The sequence below is a fragment of the Morone saxatilis genome, unplaced genomic scaffold (assembly GCF_004916995.1).
Source record: "Morone saxatilis isolate NCDOM2014 unplaced genomic scaffold, NCSU_SB_2.0 Contig12, whole genome shotgun sequence".
NCBI classification, from domain to species: Eukaryota; Metazoa; Chordata; class Actinopteri; family Moronidae; genus Morone; species Morone saxatilis.
Window position 1 is genome coordinate 11,837,981 of NW_023339674.1, and position 21,193 is coordinate 11,859,173.

At 39.9% G+C, this 21,193-nt stretch overlaps 2 protein-coding genes across 2 annotated transcripts in view; one reads left to right on the top strand and one right to left on the bottom strand.

The window, feature by feature from the left end:
- Positions 1-12,256, bottom strand: part of rnf13 (ring finger protein 13) — a 22,521-nt gene extending 10,265 nt beyond the window's left edge. The window contains exons 1-3 of the mRNA XM_035653620.1: positions 12,036-12,256; positions 8,672-8,919; positions 8,363-8,510 (exon numbers count right to left, since the gene is read on the bottom strand). Coding sequence (XP_035509513.1) covers positions 8,363-8,510; positions 8,672-8,785 — 262 coding nt within the window. The 5' untranslated portion in view covers positions 8,786-8,919; positions 12,036-12,256. The remainder of the gene's footprint in view (positions 1-8,362; positions 8,511-8,671; positions 8,920-12,035) is intronic.
- A 1,963-nt stretch (positions 12,257-14,219) lies between these two features.
- On the top strand, positions 14,220-19,391 carry LOC118322041 (protein ANKUB1-like). Its single transcript, XM_035653621.1, has 6 exons — positions 14,220-14,309; positions 14,610-14,744; positions 15,978-16,194; positions 16,863-16,977; positions 17,095-18,030; positions 18,499-19,391. Exons 1-6 carry the CDS (start codon positions 14,220-14,222, stop codon positions 18,578-18,580), a joined length of 1,575 nt encoding a protein of 524 aa, XP_035509514.1. The 3' UTR covers positions 18,581-19,391.
- The last annotated feature ends 1,802 nt before the right edge of the window (positions 19,392-21,193 follow it).

Genomic DNA, 21,193 nt, shown 5'->3' on the forward strand with positions numbered 1-21,193 from the left:
GTTTTTTTTCTTTCAAGGATGCTTCAGTTTGTCAGATTCTCAGTTTGCCCTTCAAAAAAAACTCTGTATTCCCCATCTTTCTCTCTTTCTCTCAGCTGCTTCCTGTCTTAGTCTCATTTCTAACAACAGCTTTTGAAGTGACTGATGAGAGGGAGATAGTGGGAACACAGAGCGAGACAGAGAGAGATGGTTAGACAGAGAGGCTGACAGAGTGATAAAGGGAAGGAGAACAAAAGGTGGAAAAACAGCAAAAGATACAAATATGGAGGCGAACGGAATCAGAGACCCACTGAAATTCAGACAAAAAGGATGACATGGAAACGGAAAAAAAACAAAGAGAAATACAAAAATAGAAAGGCGAAGAGAAACAGAGGCGACCAGATGGTGAGAAAAGAGAAGGAGCAAAGAACCAAAGGAAAATGCACAAGAGATGAGGCGGGAGATGCAATATACATTTCTAAACCTCTGCTGCTCTTATGCAAGTGTAACTAACACCACTCTGTGTGCGTGTGTGTGTGGTAGACAGGGTGGTAGACAGGAAGTGTGTACTGCTGTGGACTCTCTCCCTCTCTCTTAAAGTCAACGCTTTAAAGAAAAATTAGCCCGTATATGGAGGAGAGTCAGCACTTTTTCTCACACACACACACACACGGCTGCTGTCTGCTAGCAGCAAAGTGATTTCCTGTGAGTGCATCTTGCCGGCTGCCACGCTGACCTGACTGCAAAACAGCAGCTGAGCCACATATGGAAGATGACCAGAGTGACACATCACATTTACTAACAGAAAACCGAACCACACTGCACGGCAGCGGAGGCAAAGTCATCTGCCTGCTTGGAGACTCGACATCCGAAAGGTCGAACATCGGGGATCATCTGTGAAATCTCACATCGGGGAGGAGAACGATGTGAGGAATCACCCGCTGCCCTCACCACCCGTCACCTCTGGGTGCCTCCTCCAGCGCAGCACTGCCTTGCTGCTAAATGACATCACTGTGCCACTGCCTCACATTCCTCCTCCTGACTTTGAAAATAGTGGCAAGAGCGCCCTCTGTTGGGTGGTAAAAACATCTAAAAAAAGAAAAAGAAATACCTGCCAGGACTGCAGAATGCAGAGAGAGGAGGACGGTGAAAAACAGGAAATAACTGGGGGAGGAGGGAAGTCCTGAGAGGAGATGCTGTCTGTGCAAACATATCAAATACTACCTTAAACTGATTTTATAATTCCACTGTTCTGTCAGACTCCCAAGCTGGGTGACATGGAGCTGTTTTTGTGCAACAATATTTATATATTTTTTTATCATGCTGTAGTGCTGAATGAGGTTCTGTTTTCTGTGTGTGCCAGGATGAATTCATGTGAGATTTAAAACCATTATCAGTAGGACAAATGTCTGGGACAAATGTCTGTGCATTCAATGTACTTTGAAAAATATAAAGCAGGACATAAACAAAAACAGTCCAGCATGGAGGGAATTTGGATATTTGAATACTCCACCTACCACTTCAAAATACAGCACTATATGTGAACTATGTTGGAGGGTTTGTTCATATTTTTGGGATTGGTTTTGGGTGTTAACTTTACTTTAGATTTGACACTTTACATACCGGGTATATCTACTGATAATAAGACAGAGAGAGAGAGAGTTTTCATTTCTTTACTGAGAATTCTGTTTGTTTTTTTTATCATTACAACAACATTAACAGCTTCCATGTTGAAGCCGCTCATAAAACAAATCACAGCGAGATAACAGCTGACACCATTAAAACAAGCAATGCCACAACTTAAGTCACTTCTTCTTTCCATATTCTTACTTTGTATTAATTCTTTACTTTGTATTGTTATTTCTAGTAAACTTGTTTTGTGCGCTGCTCATGTGTCATGATAATTATTATTGCCAATTTAGAAGTACTATTTTATAACAATGTTCAGAACAGACATGAACATAAGTTAAAACAGGATTAATTATATAATCATCTCCTCCTCTGTGATCTCTGTATTATGTGTAAGTGAAAAAACAGAAAAGAAAAATAAAACCAGGTCCCCAAGATTGTTTGTGTTCTAACAATACCAAACTAAATACCCCATTACTGCATTAGTCTTTGGCCAAGGTGTCAAAAAACACCAATTGAGGGCAAATCATTCATTAAGCATGTGATGTTAATATAAAGTGTTTTAGCTCACACATTTGGTCGTGACCCATTTGCACAATTAAAAAGCTGCACGTGTTAGAGAGAAGAGACAGGCAGACTACGGTGAGAGCGTAGAAACAAGTGTCTTAAAATACATACAGTACATGTAGCAAGTTGTGGTATAAACGACATCATTGAAACCATTGAAAGGTTGCCAATGTGAGGGCAGTAAATTGGCTCAAACTGCAGACCGAAAACCCAAAGGAGTTTAGACAGTAATTGTAGGTAGGCATACAATGACCAAACTTTAAAGCTCCATATACCAATTTAGATACCATAAAACTTACATAACTGAATATAACAAAGACAACAACGAAACTGTTTAATATGGACTGGTCATATCACTACAATACCTGATCGTCTTTCCTCATATTCAGCCATCTCCCCTTCCAAGTAGTATAACAGAAGAAATCTAAATATTACTCCAATGGGAGCACCAATAGTAAGCACTGAGCATAAAATCAAGGTTTATCTAAAACATTTTGGCCCACAACTGCCTTGGGATTAAGACTAACAGGCCTGGTGTAACTGCAGACCGAATTAGCAGTCAAAAGCTTAATATTGGAGGGAAATACATGGAAATCAAAAAATCAACAAGATATGATGTCCCCTTGCTGCCTCTTTTGGCTCCCATGGTGGATTCAAAAGTGTATCTTAAAAGGCTGACTCTAAACTGAGTTGATATTAATGTCCTGACGCACGTTTTAAAAGGATAACCAAGTGTTTAATTGTCTTCAAATAATGGGATGTTCTTTTCTTGGAAATCTAGAAGTGAACACAGATGATCAATGTAAAATATGATTAAAAACTAGCTGCAAGTATCCTTTATTTTTTTCCTCATTCTACAGTTCTTGAGAGCCAACAAACAGGGATTTTCTGTTGATGCAGAACTCAAGAGGGAGGAGGAGGAGGAAGAGGAGGTTTCTCTGGTGGACTTTTCCAAATTACTGCACAGTGATTACACTTAATCCTGTCACTAAAAATCTCACTATCGGTGCTTGTTTGCAGATTTGCTCTGGGTTCAGATGGAGGAAAAACAGAGGAATTAATAACTCGCTCTAGACTGACTGGGACTTCCTGTAAGCAGATTAAAGCTTGTGTGACTCCACACTCAGATTCAACCAGGTTCAGATTCTCCACATTAACCTGCATAAACTACTTCAAAGCCCCCTACCATATGCATGACCACAACAGGAAGCAGGTGAAGCTACAGAGCGTACAACTTTTACCCAGCATTGCTCTCTGCAGTTTCCACCTTTACAGCAAATAATGTCAATGTCTACTGCATCGATACCAGGGTCCCGAGGCTTCTTACTGGATCCTATTGCTGCACTCTTGGATAGGAATGCCAGTGAAATGGGTTAGCTGCAGTCTAATTGTAAAAAAAAAAAAATTAAAAAAAAGGGTTTGTTTCTGGGTCACATTGTAGACTGGCTGAGCAAATGTGTGTGGGGAGAGTGAAGATCTGCCTAGATCTACTCTTGTAAAAGCTAATAAGTCATCAGGACACAGACAGGAATGATGACTATGTGGAGCTATGATTAGTTTACTGCCATACGTTTACCAGAAGCAGACCCGAAACTAAAAAATGACTCAAGCTAGGATGTGTCAACATTTCCTCTCTTGCATGTTGACACACTGGTTCGGATATTCGCTAAAATACAATGTTGGTTTGAACCTTTAGAGATCCTTGAAGGCCCTCCAAGCTTTCCAAGATTGATTTCAATACATTTGTAAATTCTTGACCACAGGAAAAGTATGTGTGATAACATAATCTCTAAAAGCTTCACTTACAAATTTAACCTTTCATTTTCTGTCAAGGTTTTCTTCATTTTCACACTAAAAAGGTCACATAATGACACCTGAACTGAAAAACACAGTAAGACAACCTTTGACTTAAGATTATTTTGTCAAACTTTAAATTTGAGAAGATCATTGGTACCCAACTACCCAGCATCAATGATATCAGTGGGGCTGAGACTGCTTAATTCATTGCCAGCAGTAACACATTATGTAAAACTACGACCTGAATTTTATTGTACAATTACAGTTAAATAACCTTGTATCTTTGTAAATGAGTGAACACAGTAGGTTACACACATGCTAACACCGACAGATAACCAGTCACTCACAATCATAACCTGAGGGCAATTTAGAGTCGTGTCTTTGAATTGTGGGAGGAAATTGGCACAACCAGGGGAAACCCATGCAACAGTAGAGGAAACCAGCAAAGTAAGCAGCCTCCTCATGTGCACTACTCCAGGCAAGATATGACATGGGAGGAGTCTTCCTGCCCCTTCTTTATAAACTCTTTTCCAACCAACATAACATAAAACATTTTGGTCTCTCGATTGGAGTTCGTGCAAAACGTGATATTCAGCACCTGATAGGAGAAAGTCCATTGAGCTGCTTCTAAAGAAACAGAATGAGTCAGCAGCTACCCAGAAATATTAATATAAATAAGTCCATCTATTTTGTAATTTTTGGAGAAGAAGGCTTTAACGGTACAAAGGAAAACCTATATTTTTACATATTTTACAGGGTAACTTTGTGCTATAGAGACGTTACCACTGGTCAAACGCAGGCTTCCTACACTGTTGCTGAACCATCCAAACCACAAAGACTTTCCAAAGGAAACCAGAGCATTTTTTCTCAGACCATGTCTACAGATCAGTCTATAATTGTGGAAGTGAAAATGGGTACAAAAATGTTTTAAAAGTGCCAAGTGGTGTGTCGAGAATTTGCTGTGAAAAAAAGGGAACAGTTATTTTAGATAAGTATTGGTTCTTTGCCAGTATCATATCTGAATAAAAGAAACACAATTCTGAACCTACACAGTTTGTAGCCGGGTCCTCTGCTGTTACCCTTTTTTTCTTAACTTTCATTTACTGTATCTACTCTAATTAAGTGTGCACAGTAATAAAACAACCATAGTACTGGTGCAGCAAAACACTGAACCTTTATGCTCTACAATCAAAATGGTCTGTTATGCTACATTTGAACTCAACTTTAGATCTCCAAAATCAAACTACTAACACGTACACATCACAAATTAAACATAAACTGTTACATACTGTGGGTATGCACAGGTTTGCAGTTACCTTGCGTTGAGACCCCAAGGCAACTGTAAACAGCTTTAGTTGTGTAAGAGGAAAACAGGGAAGGCTCTGTTTGAAGCCTCGCTCCCTGTGGGGAATCCTCCGGAGACATACAGGCTTGTGCTGCCTTGTGATGCCAGAGGTTTCTCCAGGACTTATACCGCTGCAGCACTTAAAGGCTACAACATTTAAAGAGAGTTTATCTCACAATTAAATAAGGTTAGCTGAGCTTGTTTCTCTGATCCAGACGTCTGATGACTAAAATTCTTCAGCCAGTTAAAATATATAGTTAACGACCAAGATCTAAAAAGCGTATCTTAAAAATGTGGCCTAAAACTGGATAAAAACGCTGAAAGGGAATGTGACACCTTTGGGACACATTTGGGATAATGTCAGTACACAATTCAACAAAATATATAACATAAGTTTAGTGTTTATAGACATTTTAATGCTTTTAATCTTTAAAAGGAGGTTAATTATGTATTCCATGGATTTACTAAAACTGCAGGTTTAAATGGTACATTAAAAAAATACAGTTGTGGTGGGGATAAGAAAATGGAATTAACCATTGTTTTATAGAAATCTAAGAGTGAATATCTATAAATATCTGCAGTGTATGCATGGTGAGAAGTTGAATTTTGTCACAGTGACCAAAAAGTATCATCACAGTTTATCACTGAACATGGAAAATCTTCAAATGGTCCAGTAAGGAAGACTAAAAGTCTTTAATCTGTGACAATGGTGATAATGTGGGTGTATTCTTACATTAAAATCTTACTGAATGCAGCTGCAGATCACAGCTGTTGTCTCTAGTAGTTCACTCAGACAGACGCAGACATAGGGCAGGGCAGAGGAGGGTAACTTTAAAAGGGACAGATTGAGTTTAGCCCTCTGGGACTGGGGCGGCACGTCTGCATGGCGCACAGCCTCTCTGCCCCGGCTAGACAGCAGCAGGACGGCAGAGGTGAAAGAAGACGCGGAGATTAAATGTGAATTTAAGACAGAGAGCGGGTGACAGAGAGACTAAGCCATTTCTCAGCTTTCATAACACAGAATCTTACATAAGACTAATATGCTCACACATACACACACACAGCAAAATGACTGTGTGCCATAATCCCTGCTATTTGCATGGATTTAAGGGACGCATCATTCACAACAGCCTACCTTTGGCATGGCCCACATACATGTTAAACACTATGGATGTGACATCACACCAAAAAGATTAAAAGAGTGCATGTTAGCGCTCGCTTTGTGAGTTTTAGGAAGGTGGGGACCAAGCGCAGTACTATAATAGTCATGCATCCTGTTTCGTTTGCCTAAATTCCCTTAGTCACCATCTGAATATCGGCCATTGAAAAACCCATATTGGTTGACCAATACTCCCAAACTTCCAAACGTTTGGGCTATCTGGACCCAAAGCCAACTGTGACCAAGTTTGATCCCAGCCGATTAAGCCGGTACGGCACGAGTGTTTAGCTATACGTCAGGAACAACATGTCATCCCCCTGTATGTCTTCAGTTGTCTCAAATAAAAGGCATAAAAGCCCAAAAATAATTCAAAGGAACCCAAAATACATGCTAATTAATATGGAGATGGAATGACAGTGAAAGTCCCAAGCCTAAATTGAAACGGAGATGTTGCAGTTATACACTAGTGTGCCTTTACGACTAGGATTCCGGGCAACTCATGTTTCCACTCATTCACATACATATACAAACAGGTATGTGTCGCTACAACGAGTTTGAGTAAATAAACTCATTCATTCATTCATTCATTCATTCATTCATTCATTCTCTGTTAAGCCACCTAAAACGTGCGCTTATCCTCTGAAATCAGATTTTTTCTGTTATTAGAGTGGCATTCCCATTGCTGTCTGTTGAAAATAGGCAAAATGAGAGAGAAACACTCTGTGTGTGTTTACCTTTAGAGTTTCATGGTGTGAGACCGATGTTAACAATCATCTCAACCAGAGCCATAATTCCTAAAATACAGCAGGGGATCACGATTTATGTGACAATGCCAAAATTATGCCGTGGGACTGCCACAGTGGTGTAATAATACTAAACATAGCAACCTTAAAGTCAGTTAAGTGGCAATAATTATGTCCAAATATACAGTACTGAACCTGCACAAATACACAAACACAAAACAAGGCACAAAGTATTTTGCCAATCGGCTTGCTTCTGTGCCCCAGAAGCATTTCTGTAACACCAACAACAACAACAACTGGGCTCTTGACTGTGAGAAACGCCACAATGACCAGCTTAGATGGCAGACATGAATCATCCCTTCTGTTTGTGAGCTTTGTGGATCAACCAGTGCGGGGTTGCTGGGTGGGGGGTGGCACACAGAAACCTCATACACACATTACAATCCTCAACACAGTGCAGTCATGTTTGGGAGCACTTTCATTACATATACATATATATGACATATTAAACTTTGATGGAGCTTTGTTAAAATCCATCCACAGTGTAATTTGAATACTCTCTGCAATACAACGTGTTCTCTTTGGAGTCTAGCTCGCTGCTGAAGCACATTTACAGACATTTATATTGACTTGAAAACAACGCTTGTTTTTCAAAGCTGTCCCTGATTTTTTTTTTTGCTGTGGCCACAAACTTTATTAAAGTAAACATTAGTAACAATATAGCTGTTTCCCATTGTTTGTCTATGTATTAAAAGACCTGTACATTAATTTGGGTTGTTCTAATCCCATCTTTTGAATCTCAATAGTGAAGCTAACCGTTTGTTCACATCTGGATACAGGCTGTGCAAGTAGCTTTGAAGTTGTAAAAACCCCTAATGACATTCCCAAAAACATCCCACACACATTTTTCCATTTATTTAGCAAAGTTTTCCAAATTTTCTGTTAATTCTAACCAGAAAAAACTAATGTTGCTTTGCTCCTTTCCCAGTAAATATATGATCTTTTATATGAACAATAATATTGAGCCAGGAATATTTTCTTCCTCTTTACCCGCAATCTTTCTTTTTTATGTTTTTATGGTTAAACTTTAATTCAGTGGCACTGTAAAGTAGAAACACACCAAAGGACACAAACAAAGAGATCATAAAAACCTTGGAATCATTTGCAGGGACATGTTTTTATGTCTAGACACAAACACTTCTGCACCCACCTTCAGTCCATCGCTGGGTAGCCGATAGCCAAACCGTGCGGGCAGGTCATCAAAGTTCTCCGTTTTGTTGTCAAATGAGTACTGAAAGATAGAAAAATTAAGTTAATTTTTACACAGAACACAGGCCTGAAATAGCTATCAAGTTGCTACTGCTCAAAAAAAAGCAACGTGTTTCTGCGTAGTAGTGAAACTTCATTACACTGTTTCTATGTACCTTCCTTCAAGTATTAAGAATTACTCACAGCGGCGATATCGGCCTCCACGGGCAGCAGGTTGAGGAAGGCGAAGAACTGAACGGTGAAGATGGTGTAAATCTGCGTGGCAGACAGCATCAACATTCCCAAGGACAGCAGCATCTTGGCATCACGTTACGACCCCCCGCTGCTTTGCCACTCACTCAAACACACACAAACATAAACAAAACACACACAAATGACCATGCACACTGGCCTGCAGCGGAACCCGTATACACCGCCTGTCGTCGTCACACCTAGAAAAGACATCGGTGTTGTGTAAGCCTTAACACGTTGAAATTTTATTACATTTAAACACATAAAATTAGATTAACTTGCTTGTATCAGAAGCACCAACTCCTCACTCGTCATTAGATACCAGGAAGATAGTTTGACACAAGCTATATGACATTGTTTTAAGCAATGCCAAGAATCTAGTTTACTAAACTTGTCCTTGGAGCAAACTAGCAAACATAAAGCAGAGACAGGTAATGTGATCTGGCACAGGGTGGACTTCGACGCAATATTTATGAGGAAAATTGTATTGTCGTTTGTCCAAAGGGAAGCCCAAGGCCACGGTGAGCTAAAACAAAAGCAACCTTCTGTGTCAGTCGTTGTTGGCGTGTTAAGAAAAGGAGGAACAAATCATATTTGGCACCTTACATTAAATTTGTCAAACAGCTGTGGACTTTTTGTGCTATTTTCAGGTGTATGACTCGTGCCAATTGCTGCACCGGTGCGCTTTCCAAGCCTCGGTCTATTCCCATCCTGCATCTGGTCTTTTGATTATCTCACTCCACATGTGTTGGACCTCTGGAAGGTTCATGTGAAGTGGAATTTGGTAGAATTTATGCTTGCAGAATCTATTTGGTGAACACACTAATCATAAACACTGAACTCTATCTTCTGCGACAGATTAAAAGCAGAGCTGACATTTTAGACAACAGCAAACAATCAACAGTTTGTCAGGGGAAGCCTGAAGACAAGAAGCATCATTGATACTCCTCCCCACGCCTCCTTTTCACTGTTCTTATCTGAAGTTCTACAGACAGTTTGACAAGTGCTGTCCTATCTTGCCATTTGAAGAAAATACCCAGCAAGCATTACACACTCTTTGGAGACCACAGAAAAGGACTGAGCAGGAGATGGCAACAATTGTCTTTTACGGTAGTCATTCATTGAGCTAGTTCTTTGTTACATTTCTTAGCTGCCAGTTGCCCCATGACGGCTGGAGTGCACTTCAGGCCCAGCCTCACAGCAAGGGGTACAAGCTCACAATGTGGAGGGCAGCATGTGATCAGGTCAGGAGAACCCAAAATCCAAAAGGCCAAAAGGCCAAAAGGCCTCGCCAGGCTTAAGACCACTAAGCTACATAGTCGGGAAGTAGGGAAGTCGTGTTTTGAGGATTACTGTCTTAGTTATAAAAATAATAAGTGAGTTTTACAATAAAATCGATACATCATGGTGGTGTGAGAATGGGTCTGGATTTCTGTCTTTTTCTTGTCTTTACCAAATTCGTCTAGTTTATATTGCTTTACCTATTGTACTGTAGCAGTAATGCTTTGAACAGACAAGGACATCTAAAACAAAATACAGCTTCAGTAGCACCTGTCCTCATTTAGCACTTAACGCTGCACCGCGTCCATCTGCGGCCACTAAATTACTTCAACTGTAGAAAGAGGTCAGATTCATTTCATCAAAACATTTTGCCACAAACTAAACACGTTCTGTGAATATCTTTCTAGTAATGATACACAAAAAGTTCAGCTGAGAAACCCACTGATTTTTCTTTCAGCAAACTGAGAGCTACTTGTGAAATCACACCTGCGTTGTCTGTCCAATGTGCACAATTCACTTATACTGAGTACTGAGGTTCAATTCTAAGCCCGAATCACGTGTGTAAAATGGGAGTGAGGCTTCGTTATGCAACTTTCCATCTCTACTGTCCTACTAATGCTGCTTATGCCATGTCCCACAAAACAAGGTCTCTCAAACAGAGCACCTCCAGTTGAGCATGTCGCTGTGAGAGCATAGCCTGATTTCCTCAATCGAGATCAAACAATCAGATCATCCGTCCGTCCATCCATACCGTTAGAGGGATGTGGTGGTGGGAGAAAATATGTTAAGTTAAAATTGAACAAGTCTCCATTTACTCACTCATGCAAAGATGATAACTAGAGATGGGCAATAAACGTTACCACAGGAACAAAATACACAAGGGAGAGAGACAAGAAATAAATCTATATTGAGTGTGGAAGAGATGGATAATATTTTCTAATAGAGTATATTTACTTTTATTGCAATATTGGTAAATGTCATAATACCTGAATGAAATAGCTGACAGATCAACGCACTTGATTATATTTGTCCAAAAACCTCGTGACTTGCAATAAGTGCTGTGCAATGATTTGCAATATTACATGGAGAGTTGTACTGAATCATTACTAGGGCTGCACAATATGGTAAAAACATCATATTGAGATTACTGCTATTGAAAAATTTAATCATGATGTGAACATGTTTTCTTAAATCTGGAGAATACGATTTGTAGACCAGGGCACCTCTGCAGCACGACAGTACTTCGTTACTACGTTAAAATGCTGTTTTGTCACTTTTTACCTTCAGCAAAACATTACAGCTCTTGTGATTTTGATACTATTTCGATTCATTGTGCAGCCCTAACCATTAAATCAAAATCTCCAACAGCTGACAAATGTCTACTTTGTCTTACAGTGTACATCATCATCATATCACAAGACCTTAAATTGTTAATTTACACCAAAAGTCAGCATCATACAACATGTCATAGATTTGTAGAGGATTACAAACTTTAAAAAGCATTTTGCATTATGACACTTAAAATAATGATCGTTACATGATATGCATGAACTGTGTGGCAGGTGAGGCAGGAGGCTTTACACAGAGGGTCACAGAACCAAAGGGGAAGTGAAGCAACATCACTCATGATTGACTGTGAACAGATGACTAAACATCAAATGACAGCAACCACATGCTATTTTTGAAAAAAAAACACAGTATGAAGTAATGGTGAGATGGCTAAACTCACAAACCAGTGTGATGTGATTTGATGAGATAAAACAGCAGAATGACAACACTGCTCACAAGAAGCGTCGGAGCACACAAATGACATTAAACTTTAGAAACCTCACAGGCTACTAGACATAACGTTTCACTAACAAAGCAAGCAGCGTTCGTGTCGAGAAATAACAGACAGCTAACACTTCTTCAGGGTGTGGTTAAGATATAAGACACCCTAAAAAGGTGTGCAGCAAGCTACAAAAACAGAGCGTCCTGTACCCGAGTTAGCACGACGCTAACGCAGGCAGCTAAGCAGCTCGCAGTGGGTGTTTACCTTTATGTCTGCCCGGAGGTTTATCTCGTCCGAGAACTTAGCTGCTGGCGGTGACATCGCCCTCCTTTGCTACGCGTCCTGTCAAGGAACATGTACGACAGCGGAGATTTTGCATGCACTTCATCCCGTTTGAACGGCGGCTCCGAGAACATGAACACAAGCGGTACAGTTTTAATCCCCTCCGCTGGCTCCTTCTTCCGCCACATGCGCCGCTCCACATCCGCCCTCTGGTTGGTCGATTCGCCTGCCAATCATTTCGTGCCGGAAATGACTCCAGACGTAAACACATCCACGTGATGGCACACAACAACCATTTGCTGCCTTTTACAGTCGCAAGGACTGCCGGAACCGAGCAGCTGGCCCGTGTTTACAGCTGCGTTACTGCTGCTTCAGTGCATTGGGAGATGAGCAGGCAGAAGAATGCGATGTTTCTGTTAAGAAACTGTTTGTTTTAAGTGGAAAAAGTATGTGATCTTTTACATCAGCACAAATGCTGTCACCCTTCCCCCTCACAAAAAAAGTATTGGAAACAGTTGAGGCTTTTAAATCTCTAGCACCATCTATAGTAAATGGGGTGCATCTTCTTTTTTAGGGGGATCCTCTGTTGCAAGCTACAAGTTTAAGCCTTTTTATGTAGAGTGGGGTGAGGGCCAGAGGTGGAAAGTAACTAGAATACTAATGTTTACTATACAACATGCAGTAAAGTGCTCAAATCTGATGCATTGATTACAGTAGCCTATCAAGAAGTATGAACACACAAAGCAGCGAGCCACATTGTGAAAGGGAACACTCTTCCTAGTGAGAAGTTTCTATTTGAATTTATACATTTTGGATGCTAATATTATTTATACTGGTTGCAGAACATAAAAATCAATATTCATAAAATAAAACCATAGATATCAACAATATACAACTACATTTCAATAAAAACTGTTAAATAAACAAAAGATACAAGAACCATTCAAGCAATAGCATTAAAAACTACACTTTAAAGTAAAATAGGGTGTATTTTGTAATTTTGTAATGTAATATCTAACATGAATCTACATTTCTGTATTTAAATTTTATTTGTGTTCTGATTTGAGCATTAAAATCAAAAGTCATCACAACTTTCTGGTCTCGAACCTTGAGAAACGAAGTCGCTGTTTACTCCGAGCCAAGACTGACTACAATAACATTGTGGACAGCTTCAGACTTTTAAAAGGTCAAATGTAAATTAGCAGTTCCCTGTAAAACTATCAAAGAACATTTCCAATCACTGTAACGTTCCTCCAACACAGTGTGAAACCAGTGGGTTGTCCTTCAGTTTCAAAAGGCAGAGCGAAGAGCTGACGTATGACCATGTTTCCAACTGGAGTCACAGTCACACATATAACTGTTGACACTTATCATACTGTATCGCTGTGTAATGTCTTTAACTACACCTGAACTCTGTTACTAAGAGTCCAGGCACGTGTGTTGAAGTCGTCTAATTGTAAAAACAGAGGTCAGGTGTACAGATGTCATGTGATTAAATCTAACTCTACTTTTGTGGCTCAATAACTGGAAACTGTTACATGCAACACAGCATTTTATTACAAATGCGGATAGAGTTCATCTTTGTGGTTTACACTGTGCTGTATAATATTGTACTTGGATTGTTTCCATTTTCTCTCTATAAAGTAATTTGAGTCTTGTGATAAAGAAACAAACTTCAACATGTGCCTAACTACAAGTCAGGGAGAGAAAAATAACAATAATTATAATGTAGGTTTATACCATGGACCATCCCAGGTGTGGTTTTATTTTTTTATTGAATTACTATGTTTGAGATTTTCCTATTTAACAGCATTTGAATGGTTTTATGCTGCATGTGGGGGGAGAACATTTTACCACCAATTAAATAAACCCTTTCAAACCCCAGCTGGGATTTCCATCGCCAACCCTAAAAATATAAGTCAACTTTTTATAAATTATACATTTTATAGATATAATGTTTTGAACACAACAAACATATAATTTGGATTTAAAACCATGTGTTTAGATCCCACTTTGAAGAGTAGTGTGCTTTCCCAAATACTCAACTCCTGCCCCCTCCCTACAGTGACTGCTTCTGAAGAAACACACCACACACACACACACTCCAACCAGTCCAACCAGAGCGCCACAGAGGAGCCAACCTGACGGAGGACGGATGTCCCGACAATGAGGGTCTTCATATGCTTTGAGGGGTCCTGTGAGCCTTTTGACATCCCTCCTGATCAGACAGTGGGGGCCATGAAGCAGATGTTGAAGGTAATAAAAAGCTATAAGAATAGTGATCCAGGGCCGTCACTGTTAATGGACTGTTAAGTTTTGACTGCATTTTGAAAATCTTCCGGATGACATATTGACTGTTTGATGGGTTTATCACATCTTTGGCATCATGTTGCTTGAAATGGTGAAATACTATGTATGTATTGCAATCTTATATATGTATTTCTGTGTGCGTGCACTGAAAATAACAGTTATTACTAAGCAAATGCTATTGTCATTTAACAAGAACTTGGTCACAACTCTATCACAGCTCCATAAATCTTTCATTCTTTCCTACAGGATAACTTTCTTGTGCAACTCACCAATGAAAAGCAGTACCTGGAGCTGAGCTACGGCGGTGCAGCGCTGCAGGACAGCTGGGCTCTGTGCGACGTGGGCATCACAAGTGGCAGTGCCATCCGATGCCTGATAAAGGTATTAAAACATCACAAGGGTTTAGAGATTAAGAGCTGTGCTGGGATTTGCAGTAAATACAATGAGCTAACAATGATGCACACTGAGAGAGGGAAGTTAAGTGCATCATCACTTTAGGCCAAACACTTCAGAAGCTGTTTTAAAAAACATAAACAGATGATTGCAGAGCAGTATTGACATTAAAATATATTTTATTTGCACAAAAACAAAACGTTAAAGAATTTTATTTATGTGAGATTCTGATGCAAAAGAAAATTATTTCCTTTCATCAATTTCAAACAACACTTCAGTGGGGTTTATATATTGCAGTCCCCTCATTCACTACATACAGTCAATGACACTTCAAAAACACTTCATGTTTTCACTTCAGGGCTGCTAATATTAGTATTTTACAGCATACATATTCATTACTTGGGATTATTTTTCATCAAAGACATCCTTCTTACTGTGAGTGAATTTATCCTCAGACTAGTGCACTAATAAGAAACAAGATGTTCCCATGTGAGCAGTACCTTGGAGGGAATTGAGTTTATGGCTGCCTGAGATCTTTAGTTTGTCCCCATTACTCAGTTTTTTGTATTGGGACACATTCCAGGCACATCACCAGGCAACCTTGTGTAAAACTTGACAGTGGTAAGCATATGTGTGTGTGTGTCCCTTTTCAGCTTTTGTTATCATTTAACATCCTCATAAAAAGTTTCTACAGGCCTTTGGTCTAATTTCTCTCTCCAGACTTTTGTATGTCTTAGTCTGAGACACTTTGCTTTGACATTTCACATCTTTTGTTAATTTCACGTGGACACATTTTTGTCCACTTTAATAGGTCACCCCTGGTTCTAAAATGTGTACTTACAGCATATTCAGTCGAAAACATTTGTATGCAAGATAGTAAATCATGTACAGAGTTTTTGAGGAGAGATCTATATGCACATAGCAAAAAGCATTCTAGGTTCTGGGTTTCCCTCAGCATAGTTATTTAGATAATTCAGTGTATATCTCATTCATTCCAGTAATAGCAAGTGGCCTCATGGTGGCAGCAAACTCCTCTTTGCTGTTTTCCTCTGTACTACTTTTGCTATATTTTACACTAAAAGATTTATGTCCAATATACAACAATTTGAGTAAACATGAACTAAACAAAAAACTACATGAACTAAAAACTACAAATGTACATTTTATGACCTATTTCCTATTAAAATGCAAATCCATTGTGCCATCACCATTGTTTTTCAGAGTAAACAAAGGCCTGTGATGTATGTGTTCAATGCTGTGACAGGAGAAACCTTACCAATCAGGGGAAGTGAGGCTCTTCCGCATATGTCCGTCGCTAGATTGAAAACTGTGGTGTCCATGCAAAGTGGCCTCCCTGTCAGCACCTTCAAACTGAGCACACCTACTGGTGTACAACTCTATGACTGCAACCACCTGGAGGACTACGCCATTAAAGTGGGTATGTCCTGCTTTTTCTCTGTGCTGCTATGTGATTGATGTATATAACTTCATAGTGAGGGCTGTGTAGCTAATTATTTTAACATTTGAGAATAGTTGATTCAGTGGCACGTTATATCATGTTTTTTTCATGCTTCTAAATGACTAAATTACTTTGAATTCTATAATGTGCACAACCTCCAGTCTGATCTGAAATTAACTAGGTATTAGGTATAGAGAGTTGAAGTCTGTCTCCATTCCACTTGCCTCTGTAACTCAATGGGTTTTTTCTCAGAGGTGGTGTCTTTAATCAGACTATTTGAAAGGTTGGAAAAGTAAAATACATTTTTGTTGTACATGGTCAAATTTGAGCATCTTGTCAAGATAAAAAGACTTATTGTCAGGATTCAACAACTACCGCCATGGTCACATATGTTGCATGACTTCACTTGCTGCACAGTCAGTGCAGACAGGATATAAACCTAGAAGTTCCAATATGATACACAAAATTAAATGTTTCAACCTACAGATTACATTTCATGCCAACTGTTTCTAAGAATGACGACAGAGCTTCACTTTCAGAATGAGATTATCACAGACGAGTAGAGAAGTTAAAATAGAAAAAAAAATGAATACATTTGATATTTAATGAAATCCATACTGTTTTTATTTGTATTTTATTCAACAAAGGCACTACTCTCCGTTTGGACACGTGGGACGGGTGGGTGGAGTTTCTTCAGGGTTGCCTCCTGGGCTACAGATTGACAGTCCAGAGCCACCTATCAGAGAATAAGCCAGAAATTAGGTCAGAAATTCCCCACATAAATAAGAGTGTGACTAGAATGGATGTGCAGTTTATCCATAACGAGTCAGAGTGCAGTCTTACCTACAAAAGAAAATCTTTCTCATCCTTCTTTTCCAGGTTTCAGCTGCAGGTAGCACTCTACATTGCTGCCTCTTTAGGCCACCTGGATCTGGCAGACTGGTTGCTGGAGAGAGGTATGCATGCTGAGGAACCAGTGGGAGTCCATCCGTACCGCCAGTGGTGCCACCAAACCGCCCACCGAGACACCGGAAAGTGTCCCATCCACATAGCTGCAGAGAACAGTCAGCTCCTCATCCTCAAACTCTTTATCACCAAGAACCTTTTGACCTTGGCTTGTCTGGACCCTGCAGGTCGTGACCCTTTGAAAGTTGCTATTCAGCGTGGTCACAGGGATTGTGTGCGCTACTTAGCCAACAAGCTGTGCTCAGTAGTTTCCCTGCCAAGCGTGTCCCTGCCCATGCGCGTTTACCTCCAGATTAAACGCTGGGTGCATTTGGGGCAGAAAAGGGCAGCCTCCAATCGATGCCAGTACACCAATGCAGCCCTCAAAGCCAGGGTGGAGGATATGTTGCTAGTAGATGGCTTCAACCCACCAAATATGTCTTCCAAATCTAGGAAGGCTGTGATCAGACCAAGTGGAGGAATTAAGGCCAAAGCTTTGCAGCCTTTACCTCCAATCAGCAACTTACTTTCAGTGCAACAAATCCCGTCCAAAAGGGCCCCACCACGACAACTCTCCAGCTTGCAGTCTGTGAACCCTGGTGGCTTTAAAGAAATGCAGAAAAACCGTAAACAAGATGTGCAAAGTAATGACGATGGCCTATTGGATGAACTCAGTAAGGAAGACCGCAGCTTATGCCAGGGCAAGTTTATACTGCCACCAATCACCAACAGAGAAAGAGTTCCGAGGCTGGTGTTTGTTGGTGGATCACCAAAACCTTCCCATATTCTGACTGCGTCCTTGGAGTCCTTCTCTCCCCGCAGTGGCCGAACACCGAGAGAAAATGCCATATACTGCATGACTATAGCCAGGTCTCTCCTTTGTGCTGTATACGTTCATGTGCAATAAAAACACATCCTGATTGCTCTCATAAATACCAACTTATTCACAGCAAAGGATAGTTAAAGAGAGTCAAATTATTTATACCACACACATTTTTTCTTCAGTAATGCTGTATGTTACTAGTTGCTTATTCAGTTTTTGTACAGATGTATTCACTGCTTTGGCAAAGTAGGGTAGTTGCATTTACTTTTGTGTAAGTGGCACTTGTACAGTAACTTATTAATTACATTAAAGGTGCTGTAGGGGCTTCTGTAATGAGACTGACCTCTGCAATATATTTTACACTTTGTGCCACGTGATTGGAGTTGGTGGGAAATCTGAATATATAGACATCACAATTAATTAATTAATGATTGATAGGGACTCACAGACGTTCACCAAATGATATACATGACATCTTTAGTTTACTGTGTGTAATGCATGTTTCTCTTGTACAGTACCTTCACAGAGAAGCCTTGGTTGAAGCAGCTGAGCATAGCACGGACCCTGATCAGGAAGCACGTCCACATGATGGCCTGATACTCATGGACCCTGGTGCCGCAGACAAGTCCAGATCTGTCACCCATCAGTCTGACTGCACCTCTCATTGGCTGGCTGAAACACGGTGGACAGCGAAGAATCCTTCAAAGTGACAACTGAGGAGTGTATCTCAGGCTTCATTGAAAATAAACCTGTCTGCCTTTATGTGCTTAGCAAGATCTTGAAGCAAGAGAGATAGACAGACATTATGGATATACACATATTATTAATGGATAATATAGACATCCTATTAATTATAGGATTTATGAATGTAGTCTTGTGTTTGACAAATGTCCAAGTAGGACTGGCTTTACGGTTGAAACGACTCGCCTTTGGTTTAAATTCAAGGCTAAGACATTCAATATTGGTAGTTATAGACTATTACAGCCAATATTAGGAATATGAGATCCTGCAGTCAACTACCACAGACAAGTTGATCAACAATCTAGAGAACTTTTTCCGTTGCCATGGTCTCCCTATCACCATCAGGCCTGCAGTTCATGTCCTCCCAGTCCCATTCTGCCAGGACAACATGACAATGACACCGAAGTGGGCAGGAAAGTTCCCAGACCTGGAGACAGATGCTGAACGAAAAGGGAAATCCAAGATTTACATAGACAAAACACAAAAGACATGGACTGAGAATGAGGAGCACCAAAATAAACACATTGCAGAGTCAGACAGGGACTGAGGGGACCTTACACCCAAGCATGAGAAACCCCACAGGCACATCAAACTGTTGCAGAGACTAACAGACATAATCATTAAATAAACACATACTAATATACTAACTATACAATACAAGGGGAAAAATGTGGGAAAATCTGATTTAAAAGACCAAGTTTTAGAATTTACTGATGATGTAATTAACAATGGACAATGCTTGGTACATGTGTAGGGGGAGCACTGGTGTATAGGGATGAGCATTCAATAAAGTTGGTGGTTGAAGTTTTCATATTATGTATATGAGCATGTTTTGTTTTTCAAATCAAAACATGTCAATAGTCCAACCACTGACCGATCTGATCATTGATAAAACCTCAGTCTGACAGGCTCCTGACAAAAGTCCTCTTGAGTTTACAATAATGTGACAGGTAATGAGGACCAATAGACATATTGATATAGTTTTAATCTGCCACAAACACTCTTAAATTAAACTGATACTGTGGCCTAGGCTATCCACACTTACTTACTTTTAATATGTGGAAATGATTTTTAAGGTGCTGCAGCGATGACTGTGGTTGCATGCAGAGATGCGCTTTATGTGGCTGCCGACCGCCCTTAAAAATCAAAAAGAAGAAGAAGAGAAGATGTGCTGTTAGTGGCACGGGTACCAGTGGCCTAGTGGTGCCTGGAGAAGTAGGTATACCCATAACGTATGCCCCAATTTCTTTTAAAACAGCCCATCCAGGGTTGGATGAAGGATAAACAACATGTGCCATAAACAGTAGTATTTGCACTTTGTCACTTAACTTCTGCTTCTTGACTTCAGGAAGTAAGGATCATTATGAAATTAACCGCCACAGAAGAGGTGCAGATTTTTGCAATCAAACCTCCAGGCACCGCGACCATAATGTTAAACTTCTAGCTCTTCATAAACTATTTTGGAGTAACCCTTCTCATTTCAGGCTTTACCGAGCTGTGTTGCATTTCAGTAAAAATTCTGTAGTAAACACAAATGTTCTCTTCCTTTATACAGTTACAGTTTGGTAATTTAGCTCAGAGCATATGAATTACACAAACTATAAGCTATGATATGTGCTCTCTCCTGTGTTTTACTCAGTTTACGGACCTTCTCTTTAACAAGGTCACTGGCCCTGCACCCTTCATGGCTGACCTGAAATCAGCGGCTGCTCACACTATAAGCAACACGAGAAGGCAGATGCAATTGCTATCCGTGTGCCCTAATCAGCTGTTTTCTGAAACATGAAAGTCACCACCTCCACCGTGCTATGTGGCCCTTACTCGACTTTGTTATTTGGGTAATGGTGCCAAAAACATATAGGTCTGAGATTAAGTGATGGCTTGGAAACTATAGAATAAATGTTTTTTAAAAGACTGTTTCATCATAGAAGTGCCTTTGAGCAAACCAAACCAGTAAACAGTGTATTATATATAAACATAAGGAAATCAAAATGATGTGAAAGAAATTTGGCACCTGTATTATTTGTGAAAGATCAAACAGACACTTTTTAAGCCTACAGAAATGTGTTTCATACTAACACTACTGTGGTTGCGGTCTCCTTTATGACTAAAGAAAGGCAGCATTTCTCACTGGACTGTATGAACTCGCATTTTAAAATCTTGCTGACCATATACAGATGGTTCAAAAGACCCAGACAGGCCATACAGGTGCTGCATTCTTCATCCCACATTGTGACATATCGGGGGAAAAGAGAGACCATCTGTCAGTATAGACTGTCTATTTAACAGGAATACTGTTAAAATGTGTGGAAGGAAACAATCTAATATAGTTATTAAATCAGGAAAGTCATCATGCAGTCAGGACATACTTTATGAGATTCATCACAAACGATATGGGCTACATAATACATACATATATACATATACATATTATTATTATATTATTATTATTATCATTATATACTGTTA